The following is a 19809-nucleotide window of genomic DNA, read 5'->3' on the forward strand; positions in this document are numbered from 1 at the left end:
GTCAGCGGGGTCACTCATTTTGATTTCACTCAGATCTACAGTAATATTAAAGCCTTGGAAGTGCAGTGATAGGTGCTCAGTTAGAATTGGGTGGGCCCCCACTTCTCCTGGGCATGCCACTCTTCCTACCCACCCCTGCTAAGACTAAGAAGAAAATTTCAAAAGCCAGAATTAAATGTACTTTTTTATACTTATTTTAACTATCAGGAATTCCTCTGAAAAGACACGCCTCATCCGAGAAAACCAAGAGTTTCCAGCAGAACTGTGCAGTGTGAGATCCCTCCAGAATCCTCAGTGGGAAGAAATTATCCTGGTGTTATTGGAGACATCAGCATGCCTTTTCTGCTGTGCTTGAAAAAAAATAAATCACCCGTGCCTTTAGGCAGGACTATCTTTCAAAAACACACCCCTCCCATCCAGCAGAACTACCAGGCTTTGCTGGAGTCGTGCTTGAAGAACAAACGCTTGTTCACAGACGACACCTTCCCTGCTCACATCAGCTCTATTGGAACAGGAGCACTGCTAAGGAAACTACCCCGAAATTTACAGTGGAGGAGGCCACACGTAAGTGACTTTCACTGAGCACTGTGTGTAAGAGGATGATTACAGATGATAGCCAGCAAATAGTTTTATCATTGAACAGACTACTCTTAGACTTTAATTTAGGTGTACTTTAATGTCTCCAGGGATTACATTTATCACATCAGGTGTCATTTTGGAAGCTGGGGTACATGGAGTTTCATAATTGCCTTTGAAGCATTTGTTGCTCAAAATCATAACCAGCCTTGTTCAGTTTATATCCACTTGGAGCAGGCAGGGAGAGGAGGCGAAGGGAGCAGGGAGAACTGGTTTCCTTGGAGCTCACAGCTACAGTGATCTCACCGTGATTCTGTGGTGACAGATGAGATCCTTCTCCCCAGAGTTCAAGATCATGACCTTTTAGAAGATTTCTGACTTTCTAGACAATTCTTAGCCGTGACCCCTCTCTCCCATGGACCACATACTGTTGTGATGCTGGAGGCTGCTACTTTCCCAGACAGGGCAGGTGCCTTATCCTCTTGCTTTTCCTCCCTGCTTAACTGTTTAGTCTATTGTACTTGGAGTATTCTTTTCTCAGCTCTCAAGGCTGAGCTTCTATCACAGCCAGTGATTGAGCATCAGTCTGTGAGTTGGTTTTAGTTTTGGGGTCTTTGTTTTCTGCTTGTGCTCACATTTCCAAGGCCTTTGCTGCTGTTCCAGGCTTAAACTGAACTTCACAAGAAGAGACACCCGATTGCAAGGGCTGGTCACAGAGCACGTTCTCATAACAAATGGGGAGATAACAAGTCTGGGAGGCCAGGACAGCGGCCTGGCACAGTTAGATAAGGCCTGTTACTAGCAATGCCAATTTTGCTCTTGCTGAACCACTGAGCAGAGTATTGACAATCAGATCCTTCTGAAACCAGTGTATAGAATTATGTGAGAATTTCAGAATTCCCTTGTCTGCAGGGAATTCTGCCAGGTAATAGCAGATAGCATCTCCCAGCTAAGTTATTTTCTAGCTGTCGTATTTTGTGAGATTTAAACAATTTCTCAGAAGGATCGAGTTTCTGCAAGAAAAAAAAGGGCCAATGTGAGTCCTGGCCTCTACAAAGCCCTTCAAGTCTCTCCACCTTTCAGATATTGAAATGGACTTGAAACTGCCTCTGTCTCTCAGTCCACTGTTCTGCTGCTCTGCTGTGATCTTTGGAGTGTCCTGTATAGGGCCAGGAGTTGGCCTTGATGATCCTGATGGGTCCCTTTCAACTCAGCATATTCTGTGATTCTGTGATTCTAAAACTGTCTTGTGAAGAAGGCTGCTGTTTACTCTGGATGCCAAACTCTCTGAGCAAAGACTCTCTGAGAATAGATGCTGTGCATCCTTCAGTCCCTGTGCTGCAGAGGACAGGCTGAGATTCTGCCATTCACCCTGCAGGCTTGTAGCTTGCTGCATCTATGACTGATGGCCTGCAAACTGAACACCCAAACTCACCAAGGGCAGGCCTTGGTGTCTAATTACTGTGACTGCCTTCTGAGAGTTTGCTGTTTCTTTGCTACTGCCTGCAGGGGAAGCCAGCAGCGCGAAACTTAGCTTGAGCAATTTCTGGGTCATCCAAGTGAAATGTAATTTTGACACTTAGGTTATTAATTTAACCCCAGAGGCACTTGTGAAGGGAAAAAAAATCACGACATTATTTCTCTCTGTACAATTATTCACAGACCTACTCTTGTCACAGCAACAGGAATTCTGTAGCAGCCATCGGTCTGTAACTCAATTGTCAGTCAAACTGTGGAGATGCCAGCCAGGTTGGGTGAAAGTTTGAACAGTTATGCTCTGCCCTCATAACCTCTTTTGGCTGACACTGGTGTGGAGGAGCGGGACTGGGAGGTTTGAAGGGTTGTCTTCTCAGCGTGGTGTCTGTGGAAAGCCATGGTGATGCATCTGAGCACCAGTCACTTACTCTGGAGACCAAATTCAACGTAAACCAAGCACAAATGTGTGGCCAGGTTGGTGTCAGGTTAGCCAGAACACATAACACCAGATTTATACCTGGGCCAGAACAATGTCTGCTGGGACAAAGGGACTCTCAGTATTTTAAAAGCTTTGACTTTCAAGCTAAGTCAGCTCATTTTACTGGCTTAACTCTGTCCTTCCTTTTTTATTTCTTTTTAATTTTGTGCTTCCCAGGCTTTGCACAAAAGTCCCGTATTTTATTCTGCAAACAGAAAGCAGCTTGATCTCTGCCAAGGATTGGTGGGTAAGGAAACTCCTTTGTATAAATATCTAAGTATTCTTACACAAGATAACATTTTGCATTGAAGTTTGAATGTATAAAACTTGGCATGGAAATAGAAGGTGTCCATCTCCTTTCTCCACTTGGCATGGTGTGGATGAAGCAATCATTTACTGGCATAGGCTCAGTAAATAAGCTGGCAAGCTTTGAGGTGGGATTTGAGGCATGAGAGGTGTCTCCACAAGCTGAAATCACCACTGTGTGTTGTTTCTGCCCATGCTAATAGGAAGTGATCCTGTGCTCTTACTGGTCTGTGGTGTTGCTATTTGACAATTGAACAGAGGCCACAGAAGGACTTTATATTTGTACCTAATGCTCAGTGTGTGTTCTCTTCTCAGCCTTGCAGTTAGAAAAATAATTTTATCCCTAAATAAAAGACTGTATTGCCACCTGCAAAACAGGTAGAGGTGGGACTAAATTAGTTTTTAAGTCCTTTATGTCTTTAAAAACAGTTTGCTAAGTACAGTCTTACATGTGAGATCCACTGGAAATTTTTTTCTCTTCTGAAAAGCTAATGTTTTCAAAGAAAAATGGAAATTTTTTTTTAATAGTGTGCCTTTATAGAGAATAGAAAAACCCTCACACAACATTGGTAAAACCCAGAATGTTTTCATTGACAGTTATTGCTTGCTAAATTTCTTATTTAACCAAACAGTATCCAAAAGAAAAGATCATGAGAGAACAATTATAAACCAATCATGGTTTGGTTAAGTAAAGCACATGTCTGGATCATCTCATTTTCTGTGTATGATTTGTTATAATTGTAAAGACATCAGCACAACAGCTCTTCTGCTGGGATCTTGGTGATGTTGCTGAACTTGGCTGAGAGCTCTCACTTTTCAGCCAACTGCATGTGTCCGTTTGTCTTGGCGCAGAGAACTGCTGGTTCCTGGCGGCCCTGGAAGCCCTGACATTCCACCAGGACATCTTGGCTGCAGTTGTGCCACAAAACCAGAGCTTTGAGAGGAAATACGCGGGCATTTTCCACTTCCGGGTACAGCTGCTCCCCCAGATTGCAGGAGACCCTCAGATATCCTTCTGCTATGTTTTGTGTCGCACCCTTAGATAATTTGTACGTGGTTCCCTTTGTCCAGGGGCAAGTGGCCAGAGGGTATCCCAGTCTGGAGAGGAACCCATCACCCCTCCTACAAAGTAGTGCAGGCAGTGAATCAACTGCCAGCCACTCTGAGGAAACACCTCTGCTTGGCTGCTCTCTCCCACTGTGTCCTACCCATATTTTAACACAGACAAAACTCTTTTTCAAGAGTGGCAACAGTCAGCAGGACCTGAGCACATCAGCTCCAATGTTCTACCCCTTTGCCCACCTGTTGGTACAACTCTGCTACCCTGCAGTTAGGAATTCCTTCCCCAGAAGTCCACCTGTGGCTAATTTCCCTGCTTACTCCTTTTACACCTGATACATGCTTTGTTTTCTCCTCTGGCTGGGTGGGGCTGAGAACCTGGCTTTGTGGGTGAGTCAGCACATCCCACTGACCCACAGCAGTTTGTTCTGTGCCCACAGCTAGGTTGTCTTGCCTTTCCTGTTGTTTCAAGGGGAGGTCCCTTCCAAGGAAACATCAGCTCATTCCTTTCCCCTGACAGTTCTGGCACTTCGGGGAATGGGTTGACGTGGTGGTTGATGATCGACTGCCGGTGAATGAGGCAGGGGAGCTGCTCTTTGTTTCCTCGGTCTATAAGAATGTGTTTTGGGGAGCCCTTCTGGAGAAGGCATATGCTAAGTAAGTGACTCATGCCAAGTTATGTAAATAGTCTCTCTAAAATATGTTGGTTGGTGCCTACGCAGTTTGTTCTTGTTTATAAATGCATCTCCTAGGCCTCACTACATTTGCAGTGTAGTAGATGGCTCTCATCTTTCTATTATTGCACAGTAAAAGCTGCCATTGCAGTAGCTGTTATCAACCCAGGCCCTTGAGTTTAAATCCAAGGGTTTAGGTGCGAAAACAGCCCTGTTGTGGGGGGTTGTCCTTTGAGTGTTATCATTGTTTACAGTGTATTGGCTTAGGCTGATGCCTTCCTTGTAAATACCACAGAGGAGTGAAACACCACAGATAGAGATTTTCAAATGTGAGTGATTTCTAAAAGCCTCCTTTAATGTATTATCAGTGGGAGAAGCCTCCAAGGATTTTCATTTTGGAGGTCTGCTGAAGTATTGCACTTTGTTTTGACAGATATTTTTTCTCTCAGGTCCCCAAAGCTGAGCCATGTCACAAGTCACATGGCACGGTGAGAACAGTGGCTTCTCTCCAGAGTGTTTTGTCTACAGTGGTAATCTCTAGTGGTAGTATCAGCACAAAGAAGAAGGCAGCAAGGCCTAACTGGTGGAGTTTGTTAATATTTGGCTGAAATAATCTCTGCAGAGCAGGGAAAAATATCCTAGTTTATAGTGAGAGAAAGATCACACAAAGGTGAGAATGTTCAGTTATTTTCATTTGGTGTTGGTGTTAGAATGAAAAGACTGGACCAAGTTGCACTGCAGTGATAAAGAAAATCAGATTGGAGACTCAGCTCTCAAGGCACTATATCTTAGATACAGCACAGTGCCTGGTGATAAATTCAGGTAACATTCTCTAAGGCAGAATTATCAAAGAGTCATGATGGGCATGTTCTCATTACAGTGCAGTCAGGGATGACAGCGAGTGAAGAGTCCCTTTCAGACTATGGCCAATCTTGGAGGCAATTTTGTAGATTCCCCTTGCCAAAATCTCCCCTAAAATTAAACATGAGTTACAGCCTTCCTTTTTCTTTTTGCACACTTTTTTTTTATGTTTTCATAGGCAAGCTGTTCTCACCCTGTCATCTGTGAGTATAACCTAAAGAATATATTGATATCTTTTTTTGCTAGACTCTATGGCTCCTATGAAGATCTGCAGATTGGGCAAGTTTCAGAAGCCTTGGTAGATTTTACAGGGGGTGTCAATACAAGGATCAAGCTTGCAGAAGCTCCTCCTGATCTGTGGGATATCCTGACAAGAGCCACCTACAGCAGATCTCTCATGGGCTGTCAGACACACTTAGGGGTGAGGCTTGGAGTGACATCAAATGGCTCTACAGCTAAAAGCCTTTCCACACCCGTTTCCCTCTGCTCAGCTGGTCACTATGACTCAAAAAGTATCAAAGCTGCCACATGTGGCTTTCTGTAGAAGTCACATTCTTCATGTTAAACTTTGCTCGTGAATTGATTCCCTGATGCTCTCAGCTCCCTGTTGTTATGTTTAGGAACTGGTTTATCTATCAAAGAATTTCTTTTGAATAGGGACCTACTGCATTTTCTCATTTTTGTTAAATAAATTTTCCATTTTTACAGATGGTGCAGTGAGGTACAGACACACATGGCATGAAGTTACAGCTAAGGTAGAGAGATGTGTAGTTCAGAACATGAATTAAAATCTTGGCTTCCAAGCTTTATGCTACCACCTCAGCTGTTGGGAAACTCTGCTTTTCTGAAAATCAAAACCTCCTGGACTTCCTTAAAGTGAGATGGTCTCTAGCCAAAGATCCACAGTTTAGGAAGGGGCATTCACATTCAACCTCCAATTCCAAGCATACTGCAAAATCTGCTCTTAGGAGCTTCCATTTATTTATTTATTTTCAGTTCTCCTTTTACTTTGAAAATCATTGATTGCACAAGTACAGGTTTCTGGTATTGGTATGAGTCTGCTGTATGAGTAGGGATAGAAGAAATGTTTATTTCCCTTCTGTTTCTTTTTCTTGTATACAGACAACAAAGGTCCTGAAGAATGGGCTTGTTGCTGGCCATGCCTACACAGTAACTGGTATTAGAAAGGTAAGACCAGCCCAAATGTCCTGGGTCCAGGTTAATTTGGATATTAGCAATTTTTTTTTTCAGTCATATGTTCAACCATTGATCAGAGCAACTATAATATCTCCTCCCCAATACTCTGTTCCTAGTCTAAGGCTAAGAGAGACTGTGTGCTTTGTTAAGATTTGCTTTCTAAGTATGTTATTTTTAATTTGGAGGCCTTGATGTAAAGGACAATGGTTATGGATCAGTGTATCTCTAAGGCTGGGATGATTCACAGGGCTCTCCTGAGACCATCACCTAGAAATGCATCTTAGCTGTTAAGAATGAAGGGACTGGCTTTTGGGGCTGCTGGGAGGATGTGCTGAAACTTGGGGATGCCTGGCAGCTGTGTCTGCTGGAGTTAGCTCCTGTTCCCTCGCCACATGGTGTGGGGGAGGGTACAGGCTGAGGGGATGTGCTTTCTACTTGGGGTAAAAAGCCTTCCTCTGAAGCCAGTGGAGAGGCCATAGAGAAGTAAGGATGTAAAGGCCAGAATATGAAAAACTGCAGATAGAAATGTGAGTCAGGGGTAGAGTAAGGGAACTGAACTGTGCTCCTGTGCAGACAGTGCAGGGGAACCCCACGAATCTCCAGACGTATTGCTGGGAGTCCCCTTAAGATATTTGTCTAGAGATAAAGGACAGTGAAATAATAGGTCCCAAAGAGTAGGAACTTCTCCCTCCTGAATTAGTGGATGACTGTCTTGTCCAGCCTCAAGAGGAGTTTGACAGGGGTGGCAAAGGACTCTGTGGGGCTTTGAACATGTTGGTGAAAGCATGTTCAGTACCTCCAGCAAGAGATACTAGAAAGGCTAGAAGAGGTGAGCTGGATGAGGCATATTTGTGTCTCGCACAGGAGGAGCAGGAGGGTTTTAGGTGTGGAGTTTTTCAGCAATGTGTCTGTCAGTCTGGCTCCTCTGATGAGATGAAGAGCCAGGCAGCATTAAGGGACTGACCAAGCATGTGGAAACAGTGTGAAGTTAGCTGTTCTGCTGTGTGCTGCCAACAAAGCCCCTGATTCGCCTGGCTCCCTCTCCTCCTGCCGTGGCATCCCAGTTCAGGAGGCATTAATCTGTGTGGTCACCCGAGGGGGCTGCATTGTGCTGTGCCGTTGCACTGGGATAGGACTTGGCTTTCACATGAGTACAAAATGAGCAGATGTTGGAAAGGAAGAGGAATTTACAGTCAAGCCTTTAGATTAGGAATCTGTCATGTCTCTGCTTTCAGTTTAGAATGTAAGATGAAGCACCTTAATCTCTTCATTGCTGGAATTCAGAGTTGCATGTTCAAATATTTTTGTTATCATACTTCCTGTGATCTATGAGAACAAACAAAATTATTGTTAATATCTGACATAGTACAGTGATATAAACCAGATGAGAACTGCTGAGACCTTGGTAAGCACAGCATTACTGTTTTCTGCAGGTGACTTGTCAATATGGACCAGAAAGCCTAGTGAGACTGAGAAATCCATGGGGAAAAATTGAGTGGAAAGGAGACTGGAGTGATAGGTGAGTTTAAAAAAGGAAAGGTATGACACTGAGCAGAGGAAAGGTTTCTTGGAGGAAAGATGCTGCCATCTTCAGGCATGAATTAATGTTGAGGACAGCAATAAGATAACAGTTGCTTGCACAGACCTTCTGGTGTCAAAGCAATGACTCCATAGATTTATGTCTCCAACAGACAGTGCTTCTGTAGCTGGGCTCACTTCACACATGCAGCCTCAACAAGATCAGTTCTGCTCTTCCATTTAAAAGTGCCAGAGGAAACATAGTATGAACATGAGATGCTGACCATGTTGCTGTGATCTGGAGAGCATGCAAAGGGACAGACAGCTGTGCAGAAGGCTCTAAAAAAAAGCATGTTTCAGGATACAGTCATTTATCACGGGAGGGCCCAGGAAAAATATCCCACAGGCTGAAAGGTGTTGGAACTGGGTAGCTATGAAGGAGTCCTCTGTCCTGGCTGCTTGAGGGAAATACAGTTGGGTATGAGATTAGAAGAAGCCGCTAGTGAGGAAAATGGGCCCTATATTTGCATCTACCTGACTTTTTATTATTTTACTTTTTTTTTAATTGGGACCCATGAAAGACAGTGGTTTGCATTCTAGACCATGGGCAACTGTAAACTTGTGTCCTGTTCCTCTTTGAAATGCAGCATGTTTCTTTCTTCCAAGCTTCACTTCACTCCCTGCACAGGCTGTTTGCTGAGGCTCAGGACATAGAAAGGAGGGAAGAGTACAGAGGTCATTGGGAATGCGAATGGCTTTCACCTTGTCTGTCGAGCAGTAACTTCTCTGATGCATGTCTGTCACATAATGACAGCACACCAGCTGTTCTGTTGAAGAGCATAATGAGCAACATACTGCAGGCTTGCCTTTGAAATGACTCCCAGCTGCCTCTTGTGCTGTCCTAGTCATTCATTCATTATGCCAAACACTCTTCCTATTATGTCTCCTTTGACAGAAAATTAACCAACAAAGCAGGTCTAGATTTTTACAGTTTAAGTACTTGGAAGCTGTGCGTTCAAGTGAAGGCACTGGCTGATGGAAATGGAACGTTTCTGGCTTCTGCTGGAGAAAACTGGAGCCACATAGGTGTATTTACATCTCATGGGACCCAGGGTGGTTGTGAAGAGTCTTGTGTGGCTGAAGGCATAGCAGGGGATAAGCATGGAGATATGTAGAAACAGGGATTTGGCCTCTTTTTATAAGGAAGGCTATGTCCTCTGTCTTGAATTTGTGGCCACATTCGGTTAGTCACCTCATGTTTTTCCCTTAGCTCTTACAAGTGGGAGCTGCTGAGCCCGAAGGAGAAGATTTTGCTGAGGAAAAAGAAGGAGGATGGAGAATTCTGGTAATGGCACAGTCTTGCTTGTCCCCTCTCCTCCAGTAGTGCTGGGGCTGCACCTGGAGCTGAAGCAGCACATTGCCACTAAGGCCAAGGCATAGGTGATAAGTTTTATAGCAGCCCACGCTCCTCTCAGCTTGATGCTGTGAGGAGCAGTGGCTATGCTGACATGGCATGCACTGTTCTTCAGTGTAGGAGTGAGGGAGAAGCAGGACGTTGCCAGCTCTCCTGGGGCTGCTGGAGATAAAGGGCAGCCCCAGGAGCTTTTGTCCTGCCTTTTTTTTTTTTGGTTGGTTTTTTTTTTTTTTTTTTTTTTTTTTTACCATAGCTTCGGGAAGCTCCCGCTTGCCTGTTTGCCTACGGTTTCTCCACAGCTTTTGCCACGAGGTGGCAATGTTGCTGCCCCTGTAATTTCACTGCGTTCCTTTTGCTGGCAAGATTATTTTACTCTCTGTTCTGCTATCCTTTGCTGAAGTTTTAGTGGTGCATTTGCTACTCCTAGATGCTGCTGTTGAAGCAGACGCTCTCTTCTTTACTGCCTAATAAAATATGAGCATTACCATATGTAACACAGAATGGTGCAGCTTCGAAGTTCCCCGCTCCCTTTTCTTTTCATTTTATGAGCCATATGGACTAAACTAAACTGCTGACAAGATGTCTCTTGGCACTCTTTTCCCAGGATGTCTCTGCGAGATTTTAAGATTCATTTTGTAGATCTGGTGATCTGTAAATTAACTCCAGACCTGATGAGCCAGGAAGATGGGAAAAAGTGGATGTACTCCTTGAAGAGTGGGAGATGGGTTAAAGGAAGTACAGCAGGAGGAAGTCTGGGATTCTGTAATGGTGAGGGGTGCTCTTTTGGATGACTCTGACTTTTGGATGCTCTGCTGACTCAGTTACCAGCTCCTTTTAACCTCTTAACATAAAATTGTTAACAAACATGTGTTTCCTGCTTCAACCTCCGCACAAACATCAGAAATAAGCAGCTGAAGGACTTTGACTGGCTCCTGCTCTCACAGAAGATGCACTGCTTGCAAACACAGGGCAGTGGGCTGATTATAGCATGAAATAAGCTTTAGGATCCCAGGATCAATTGCCAGCACTGATCTGCTCTAGGACATTAAGCTTGTCTGCTAAAATTTGCATCCTCAGCACCTCCAGGGAGTGTGTTTTAAGTAAAGTGAATAAAATAGAGGCTCAGCTCTTCTGGAAGCAGAGCAGGTGGAGTCTAAAGTCAGCAAGCCTGTGCACCAGAGGTGAGAGAGGAATAGTGATACATTTATGAACAAAATGAGCTCTTAGTTGCATATAAGCAGAAATATAATTCCTTCTCCTGTCTTAGTAGTTGCACTGCTAGACTTGTAAACTGCACCTTAAAATCAAATTCTTCCAGGATCTGGAGATCCAGACAACCTGTGACCTATTCAGTCCAATGCCAGGCATCATGTGGGAAGCTGGCAATCAATTTTGTCATGGAAAATAACATCAAAACGTTTTTCTTTTACTTAGGCAACTTTTGGATGAACCCTCAGTACTGGCTGAATGTGTTACCAGCTGAAGACAGTAGGAAAAGCCCAAGTTCGTGCAGTGTGGTTATATCCCTCATGCAGAAACACAGCAGCAAACACCGGAACCAGGCTCCTCACCTTTTCATTGGGTTTTTACTCTATAAGGTGCAAAGAATTGCTTTGCTTTTCTTGCTCTCACCAAACAGGAGAAATTCCAGCCCCTGTAGATTGTAGTGCTCTGCAGGCCAAGAGTTTGGTTGTGCGCAGGGTTATCTGTGCTCTTTCCTCCTGCCTGTGGCCAGTCTCCTCACACATCAGGGCTAGGCTCCCTCGGGCTCTGTGCCCCTCTTGCTGCCTCTCCAGCATGCTGTGTGTCATCCTGCAGAGCAGTGAGAAGTGCCTCTTGCTTCAAAGCACATTGGGCTTTATTTTGCTGCCTCTGAGGGTTTGTGCAATAGCTGGAAGAGGGTGCCAGGAGTTCCCTTACTTTGGGGCAGGAAGAGCTCTGACCTCAGGTTATTTCCAGTTATGGTAATATTGTGCCTGAGAAGTGTTCCTAATATGATGTGGCAGCTGCCCATGTGTGCATACTGCTAGCTCCCTGTGTATCCAGAGCTAAGTGGATATCACTAGAAGGAGTGCGAGTTTCCTCCCTTCAATTCTCTGCTTATCCAAGTGCCTTGAGAGCCACTCTGGTCCTTTGAACAGAGACACAGGTCTTGTTGCTGCTGTGAGCTTGCACAATTATGGAGAGGTGACTGTGGGGAAGGGATTTTGGGTGGAGGGACTGAGTTTTCTGAAGGCAAAAACCCCATATAGATCTATGTAGCTGCTCTGCTTCCCACGAATGACTTGGCTGTGTTTTGTGGACACAGATGTCCTGACTAACAGATGCTCTGTTTCTTTTCTTCCTGCAGGTGGGCCTACAGGTGAGTCCCTTGTCACCACTGCTGGCTGTTGTCTGGGGGACCTGGGCGGGTGCAGCTGTTAAGACAATGCTGAATGGGATGTGTTTGCCTTTGTTCCTTGGCTGACAGCAAATGACAGTATTTGAATTCAGTGAGACACCACAGCAAGGCACTACTAATGCAGAACTATCCTCTGACTCTTCTAAAAAGCAGCCATATCAGGAGGGCTCATCGGCCTTAAAAGGGGGTATTAGTTGTTTAGCTTCTGTCCTGGGACTTCAAAGGTATTAGAAGTGGTATCAGCCTTTACCTGATGAGCACTTCATTCCTGCTGCAGTTGTGGGATGGTGTCCAAATCCTTGGCTGTGTTGTGGGAGTCAGAGCTGCCTTTCTGCTGTTTTCCAGTCTTGGCATGAGGTGGGAAAAGAGCCTGTGCCCCATGCAAGTCAGAGATCTCCTAGGGAGCTCGGGTTCCTGGCTGGCTGGGAATGCTCTGGCATTTTCAGCTTCCTTAGGCCAGCTGTGTTTCTAGCATTTCCTTTATCAAAGAGCTTTTGGGACCTAAGAAAGGGCCCTGGCAGTAAAATCCTGATGTGAGTCCCAATTTTGGCCCTGACCTCAGAGGGCTATTTAAAACAGGGAAAGGTTTAGGTCCTTTTGTCTTTAAAGGGCATATCTTCCACTGTGTCACTACTCAAATGAGAGTACACCTCTTAAATGAGAACTTGGGCTGGTAAAAAACTAGTTTGGGTATATGGTTAGGGCAGCACAATTGTGTTCCTAGTTACTGTATTCCAAGCATGGTAACCATGAGGTAAGATGCCACTCCTTCCTGACTTAAATATCTTGGGCACCATCAGGGTTACCTTCAAGGTAAACTTTCTGGCAGAGGGGGTCTGAGTGTGGCCCTAGCACAGTGCTCTGCCACACCTGAGTGGGAATGGTGGCAGCCAGGACTTTTAATTTCAGGTTTGTAGTGGTTGCCAAGATCAATACGGAGAGATGGCAGGCCTAGAGCATCTAAGGTATTGGAACTGCTGTCAACAGAGTATTGACTGGAATATAAAAACTTTGAATTTAACATAAGGGGCATCAGGAGGAGTAACCCTGAACCCTTCATAAGAAAGATTGCTCTATTAGTAAGAAAAATACTGGCAAAGAAAGAGGAATAGCATCTCCCCATGAGGCTGCAGAGTAAAATGGCTAAATGTTTTGAGGAACAGCCAAGATCAGAAGGTGACAGTAGTTTTAGCTAGCAGGATTATTTATTGGGCTTGTGTACTGGGCACTCAGTGGCATTAAAATTAGTTCCATTTTGCCTGGATCAACACTTTATCCATCATCTTGTGGCAGAAAAGGGCCTGCAGGGCAAAGAGTGCCAGACAGATGAAGGACACTTACATCAAGTCAGGGCTAGGGCTTAGGTTGCTCGTGCAGTATGCTCAGATCACAGGTGCTCAAAAAAATCCTCTGCTACCACACCCCTAGTGCAGAGGACAAGCTGGGGACAAAGTACGTGGTCCCTGTGGGAAAAGAGGTGTTCTGGCCAGTGAAGGCCAGTCTCTGGAGCAGTTCCTGCCTGCAGTCATTTTGGCCAGTATGGCAAAGAATTTTGCAGTAGCCACTTTGACAGCAATGGCTTCTCCTTCCCAGTCCTTGTTGCTGTTCCTTACAAGTAGAGTTATTTTTTTTGTAAGTTGCGGGAAGCCCAGTGCTTGGTCATATTAGTACTGAGCAAGGGTGCTGCACAGTGAGAACCACCATGTCCTGGGAGGAGACAGTCCTTTGGGCTCTGTTACCTGCTTGTGCTGTAAAACAGGCTGAGATGTGAAGGCCGGCTGGCTGTGCCCTGCCCGTGAATCCTCCACACGCCTTTTGTCCGCGTGTTCAGCTGGGGCAGAACACGTTTCTCTTCTCTTTCTTCCCTGAACAGTACCAGGAGAGCAACAGAAAGCTGCCCCCAGGTTTCTTCACCCGACATCGGCCTGTGAACAAGCACCCGGTTTTCCTTGATGAGCGGGAAGTGACTTGTGACTTCCATCTGGAGCCTTGTGTCTATGTGATTGTCCCATCCACCCTGGAGCCTCAGCAAGAGTCTGAGTTCATCCTGCGGGTCTTCTCCAGGAAGCACATTCTTCGGTGAGATGCTGCTGCCCCTCTGCCAGCACCTAATTCTCTGGGAAGGTCTGGTCTTTCTAGTCTAGTGGGGACAGCTTAAAGACTTTACTCTGTAAAAAGCAGCACCATGTCTTTCAGAGAGTCTGGCTGTGGGTTTCTCCTGCCTTAGAATTCTTAATGGTTGGAAGTTTTTGGCCTTGTCCTTTCAAAAAAGGCTGGTGGGCTAGGCCCACACAACCCTTGCAGCATGCTCACATTTGAGACTGTGAGAATGATAAGAGCTTTTTAGCTTAGTTTGCCATGAGTCCCTGCTGGCAAAGCTGGGACAGTTGCTTTTACAAAAATGGTGCTTTGCATACTTCAAATGCCAGCAGCTTTTGGGATGCTGTATGGACATGAGGCCTTCCCTTGCTGTAACACCAGAGAATAAAACACATGCTGCAAGAGCAGGTTGGGGCCCCATCTGGGGAAGGGGGATGCCACCTGTGGTGAGACAAACACACAGTTCTGAGATCTCTCCTTAATGTGTCTGCTTTTTTGCATCTCCAGGGAAATGGGTGGGAACACGAGCTTCACCCTCTCTAAGGTGAGTGGGTGTGAGGGGAGTGGGAGGTCTGTGGTTCAATCTACAGCTCTGAATGTTGGGTTTTTACTGTTGCTCTGCCCTAGAGAAGAGGCTGAGTGAGAATGTCAATGCTTGTGTTACAGCACTTTTGAGAGCACAGCCTGGGTTTACAGACAGTCCTTTGGACCAAGGGGACAGATGCAGTCAAATGTGGGGGACAGGCAAAACTTTAGACAGCTTAGTTGCCTTTTTGCAAAGATCTTTTAGTGATACCATCTTCCTTGCTCTGCAGTCTTTCCTGTTCATGGCTTTTTGGAGACTCATGGTCCATTCTTGCACTTCTCCCTGTCCCTTTCATGCCTTCAAAGCTTTGAAGACGTTATGGGACCTTAGCAGTACTATTCCCATGCAGCAGCCTAAAGGTTATTTTCAAAATACCTGGTCTCAGCAGCAGTACACGCACATCTGCAGCTTGTGCCAGGGAATTTATAGCATAGTCTGTTCCCCTGGCATAAACAGGGCCTTTCCTGCTTTCATCTCCTCTGTTGGGCTGCATAAAGGAGGACAGAGACCCTTCTCTCTTTGTGGCACAGAGTGGGCCCCATGCTTCGCACAGCTTGGGGTGTGGTGAGGGGAATGTTTCTCCCCACTAAGTGTTGTCTGAGTACTTTTCTCCAAGAAATAGCACTTCTCTGGTGTGGGGAGGTATCTTAGCAGTGGGCTGTGGTAGTGATGCAACACTCATTACAGGGTGGCGAGAAGGGCAGGGAATGGAATGCAATTCTGGGAAAGCATCTTTATTACTTGGTTGACAATATTTTTCTCATGCAAGTAAATGATTTCTAATGATTTTTTTTTTTAATGTCTTAAAGGAAATTGTTGATAGGTATGAAGGCAAGATTTGGGAGGATTTCTTCACAAAACATTTTGAACAGGTAAGTGCTTGCATGAGTAAGCTCCTCCAGAGCTATTATGTAGCTCTGTGAAAGTAAAAGCATGTTGATATTCAAGGGAGGACTGTGGAAGTGTGGAGAGCAGAGAGGGGCTATGGAGAGGAGGTTGGACTCTGTACAGTGATGACTCCACGCAGCAAATTGGCCCGTGAAGCTTAGCAATATGACAGCATTGAGACAGGCACACTTCTCTGCACAACATGGTGTCAGTGCCTGGAACTTAATGTGGATGTGACAGTATCAAGAGGCTCAGAAGGTACTAGCAAACTGATGGGAAGAAAGTCCATAAACAAATACTGAAGGACTGGGCAGGGATGTACCCTCTAAGATCACTTTTCCAACAGGGAAACAGCAGAATGGACTGCAGAAGCTGACCAGGCTCACGTGCTCTCCCTAAACGTTAATTCCTATTGCCTGTACTGGGGACAAAGTGATGGGCTGTGTGGATCCATCCTACCCTTTGGGGTTTCTTACATTCATAGAGAGCATCCCTGAAATCTTGTCTCACACATACTTCATCACAGTTGGATGGCAACTAACTTGCTTTGAGAGGTGAAATAGATACTGGGTGTCCCATCATCTCCTTTTCCCCCTAATTTTCCTAGTCAAATGTGACCCTTACTGAGAAAGATTCTTTTTAGTGTTCTCTCTGGCCTGATTTGGGGTGGAGCTGACCATCAGGGATCCCATTAACTATGGTGAGGGATGCAAGTGTTTCACCTTTCAGAAAAGGTCACTGCGTTTATTTAGCATCATACCCCGTATTTGGCAAACACAATTTCACAAAAACAAATTTGCACTTTTAATAGGAATATTTTGAAGGAAGCTGTTACTAAAAACAAGGAATGCTTTCACTTTTTTCCACTTGTTTAAGATTTTGGTCTTGAGAACAGTGTGGCTTTGATGTGCTAGAAATTGCCACATACTGTGAGGTGCTGGTCCTTTGCTGTCAGGATGTCCAAGTACACACAGAGGCAGAGGCGGTACTGCCATTTCTGAAAGCTTTACCCTGGCATGTCTCAATGATCTGAAAGCAGGTTTTTATTTTTGAAGAGTGACATTTTAAAAAATCCTCCAAAGAAATGATTGTCGCAGCTTCCAAAAGATCTGTAAACTTTAGTATGACAAGCGGGAGGGGGAGTCTCTGCTTTGAAAAGTTTGGGGAGAAGTGTTCCAAAGTTTCCTCCTTTTTTTTTGTTTGTAAATGATAAAAGGGGAATGTTTAAAGCAGGTCTCTTGACAGTGTGCTTGGTGGGACAGATGGCAGCAGGGCTGAAAGGTTAACGGTCTGCATCCTCACTCAGTGGAAATCTGCACTACTGCATTGATCTGTGTGGAGCCCTGAGAACTTAGCCCAGAGCACACTGCAGCTCTTGCAGGCTCAGAGTCTTGTCATATTCAAAGGGAGTCTCTTCTATTGATTTTCACAGTGGCTGGAGTAGGGCCAGAAAAGCAGAGAATGAAGATGGGACATGCTGGGAAAACAAAAGAGGGAAAAAAGTGATTTAATACTTAGGAAAAAAAAAATTAAAATTCTCTTCCATATTGCAGAATCCTGAAATAAATGCTGTTCAGCTCCAGAGGATCTTGAATAATATATCTTGGAGAAGTAAGTGCTGAGAAATAATGTTTCTGTAAAATAAGCCCTCTCAGAGAAAAGCCTCAGCTCCTGTATCTATTTCTTGAATTCTGGGAAGTGAAACTGGCTTCAGTCTGACTGAACTGACTCTTCTGATGCCATATTAGATTTCCAGAGCAAAGGATTTGACTGGGTTTGAATCAACCTGGCAGAAATTTTATAAGCAGAGCTAATCTAGTTTGAATTTCAACAACTGAAAGAATGAGGAGGGAGAACAAGCATGGATGCAGATTCTTAATTTGACCTCCAAACCCAGCCTGACCTCAGCTTTGATTCTGAAACTGAATCTCATTTCACCCTGTGCCACTGCTGCAGTCTCAGCAGGACCAAATTAGATGTGGAAAGCCTGGTCTGTAGGAATTTCTGTGATGGAGGAGGGTCTTGTCTTTACTTTCATGTGCCTGGTCCATGCTGCTGTTTCTATTTACTCTTCCCTGCTGTGCATGCATAGGGCTGCTCCTTGCTCTGTGTTTGGGGGACAGGATGAGGTGCAGGTGGCCTGTGTAACTCATGCTTGTGAGAGCCAGGTGAGCCCTGGGCTTGTGTCTCTCATGTGTGACGTCCATTCGGCTGGGGCCAGCCCAGAGCACTCCACAGGCTCACACTTTGGACCTTGGTAACAAATAGCACTACCTGGACAGCAGTGAGGCATTGCAGTGGCTGTTTTCTGTGAACAATGACAATGAAATTACAGATACAATGATGAATCCAGATTTTCTTCCCAGTTTCTGCACTGGTAACAACCAATATGCAACACAGAAAATACTCTGCCCAGCCATTACAGGCAACAAAGAAGAAAATCAAAAGACTGATGTGATGCCTTTTCCACCTAAACTCAACTTGACATTACTCTCCTTTCTACAAAGGTGGACAAGGATAGTTCCTCTGTCCTTGTGAACTGACCCACCAGGCACTGTCTTATCTGTGAGAAAACTATATTGAACAGGGAGCCTTTACTTTTCATAAGTTATTGATTTTAAGACAGCGATTTAAAAATCTTTACAGTAGTTGATTCAGATTTACTAAACAGGGAATTACAATATTAAAATTATTAAAGCATCTTAACTTTCTGCAGAGAAGGAATTGGTGAGTTATGATTCTGTCCCTTACTCAGTAGAAGGTACAGACCAACTCTAATCATGATTTGCAGTGGGATTAGAGCTTATTTCTGTTACTCTTAATGTAATTTATATATGAACGAGGAATGCTAAGCTTTGAGGCAGCATCATGTTTTCAGCAGTGCCTGTACTTTTAATTATGTTAACAGAGCTGGCACTGTGTCTGTGAAAGAGAGGGAGAGAAAGATGCTTAGTACAAGGGTTTCAATTAATTTGGAGTGCTGTTCCCCAAAGCTCTTCAGGTCAAGTGACTTTGCTCAAGGTCATGCAGTAAATTCTGTTTGGGATTAGAGCTTTGGATGTCCTTTTCCTTCCATTTTCTCTAATAGCTGGAGATAGTGTACCATATTTCATTCTATATTACATGCCTGCAGGGAGCTCATATTGGATTTTCTGAGACTAGTAGAATCCATCCTGTTGCCTCATATTTTTATCATCATAAAAAGATACATCTTCTCAAGTGGGTGTAAAGTTTCACAAAGGCTTTGGGGCCTGAGCCCTCTCAAGCGAGGGGGAATTTTGTGAGAGTCCATTTTTTCTGAGAGATGTTCAATGACTCCCCAAAACAATTTTTTGGTTTGTTTTTTTTTGTTCTCTCTCCAGATCTCCAGAGTTTTCGCCTGAGTTTCAGTCTGGATTCCTGCCAGGGTATCTTGGCACTCCTGGATGTATCCATGTCATGAGTGATACTTCTGACTTATGTAATACTTCAGCAGAGCATTATTTCTTAGGGCAGACTGGGTGTTACTGTGATTTCTTTACCACCAGGACATGGCCCTGCTTATTGAACTTCTCACCCCCCATAATAATAGTTCAGCTGTGACAGAATGCAGCTGGTTTGGGAAAGGGTTGATTCCTGCCGCTTCTGAAATCAGCAGCCAGGTTTCCATTGACTTTAGTGGGAGGAGGGTCAAGCCTATAAATAGGCATGTGGGCTAGGAAATCATTATCCTCATATTATAATTGCATGGATGTTGGAATTGCTGTAAGTTTTGGGATTTTTTTAGGTTTTTGGTTTGGTTTTGTTTTCTCTTTTCTCATTTTGTAATATATGTAATGGGTGCTCGCTAATGTTTAATTGAGATGTTTTGACCTTAATTCGCCCACTAAGCTGAATGCCACTGGCACACTGAGTATCCAGGAATTCAGAGTCCTGTGGAAAAGACTGCTTTTCTATTTGGTATGACAACAATTTCCATGCCTCCCTTCAATATCTCCCTGCTCACAATCCCTTTGGTATCATCTGTTGGGTTTTGGGTGGTTTGGTTTGTTTAAAAATACTCCCTCACCCCACAGGAAGTTTTCCAGAAGAGAGACACCAACACATCAGGAAAGCTTGACCTTGTGGAGCTGCATGCAGCTGTACAGGAGACAGGTGAGCCCACAGCATGTTTTGGCAAGTCTCATCTTCTTGCTCATGAAAGCTGAAAAAAAGCACAGGGCTGGGAAACATCTTGATAACTGTGTGTAGAGCCCAGGAGAAGTGGAAAACAGTATCATTTGCATGGCCTTGGCC

At 44.6% G+C, this 19809-nt stretch overlaps 1 protein-coding gene and 1 long non-coding RNA gene across 3 annotated transcripts in view; one reads left to right on the forward strand and one right to left on the reverse strand.

Annotated features, from left to right (window-relative positions):
• CAPN14 (calpain 14) overlaps positions 1-19809 on the forward strand; it is a 24441-nt gene continuing 4632 nt past the window's right edge. Inside the window, exons 1-17 of the mRNA XM_042051567.1 lie at positions 1-564; positions 2708-2777; positions 3689-3807; positions 4416-4552; positions 5677-5851; positions 6553-6618; positions 8061-8146; positions 9416-9490; positions 10164-10327; positions 10994-11169; positions 13834-14039; positions 14568-14604; positions 15456-15518; positions 17088-17145; positions 18897-18961; positions 19405-19473; positions 19590-19668. Of these exons, the coding sequence (XP_041907501.1) occupies positions 334-564; positions 2708-2777; positions 3689-3807; positions 4416-4552; positions 5677-5851; positions 6553-6618; positions 8061-8146; positions 9416-9490; positions 10164-10327; positions 10994-11169; positions 13834-14039; positions 14568-14604; positions 15456-15518; positions 17088-17145; positions 18897-18961; positions 19405-19473; positions 19590-19668 (1876 nt within the window). The 5' untranslated portion in view covers positions 1-333. The remainder of the gene's footprint in view (positions 565-2707; positions 2778-3688; positions 3808-4415; positions 4553-5676; positions 5852-6552; positions 6619-8060; positions 8147-9415; positions 9491-10163; positions 10328-10993; positions 11170-13833; positions 14040-14567; positions 14605-15455; positions 15519-17087; positions 17146-18896; positions 18962-19404; positions 19474-19589; positions 19669-19809) is intronic.
• The window catches only part of LOC121675807, a 21905-nt gene continuing 18721 nt past the window's right edge, over positions 16626-19809 (reverse strand). For both annotated transcript variants that reach the window (XR_006020226.1, XR_006020225.1), the window contains one exon: positions 16626-17011. This is a non-coding gene — a long non-coding RNA (uncharacterized LOC121675807). The remainder of the gene's footprint in view (positions 17012-19809) is intronic.

This window comes from Corvus kubaryi, unplaced genomic scaffold (assembly GCF_017639235.1).
Source record: "Corvus kubaryi isolate FWS band 111438036 unplaced genomic scaffold, C.kubaryi_AGA036_p1.0 76, whole genome shotgun sequence".
In the NCBI taxonomy this organism is placed as follows: Eukaryota; Metazoa; Chordata; class Aves; order Passeriformes; family Corvidae; genus Corvus; species Corvus kubaryi.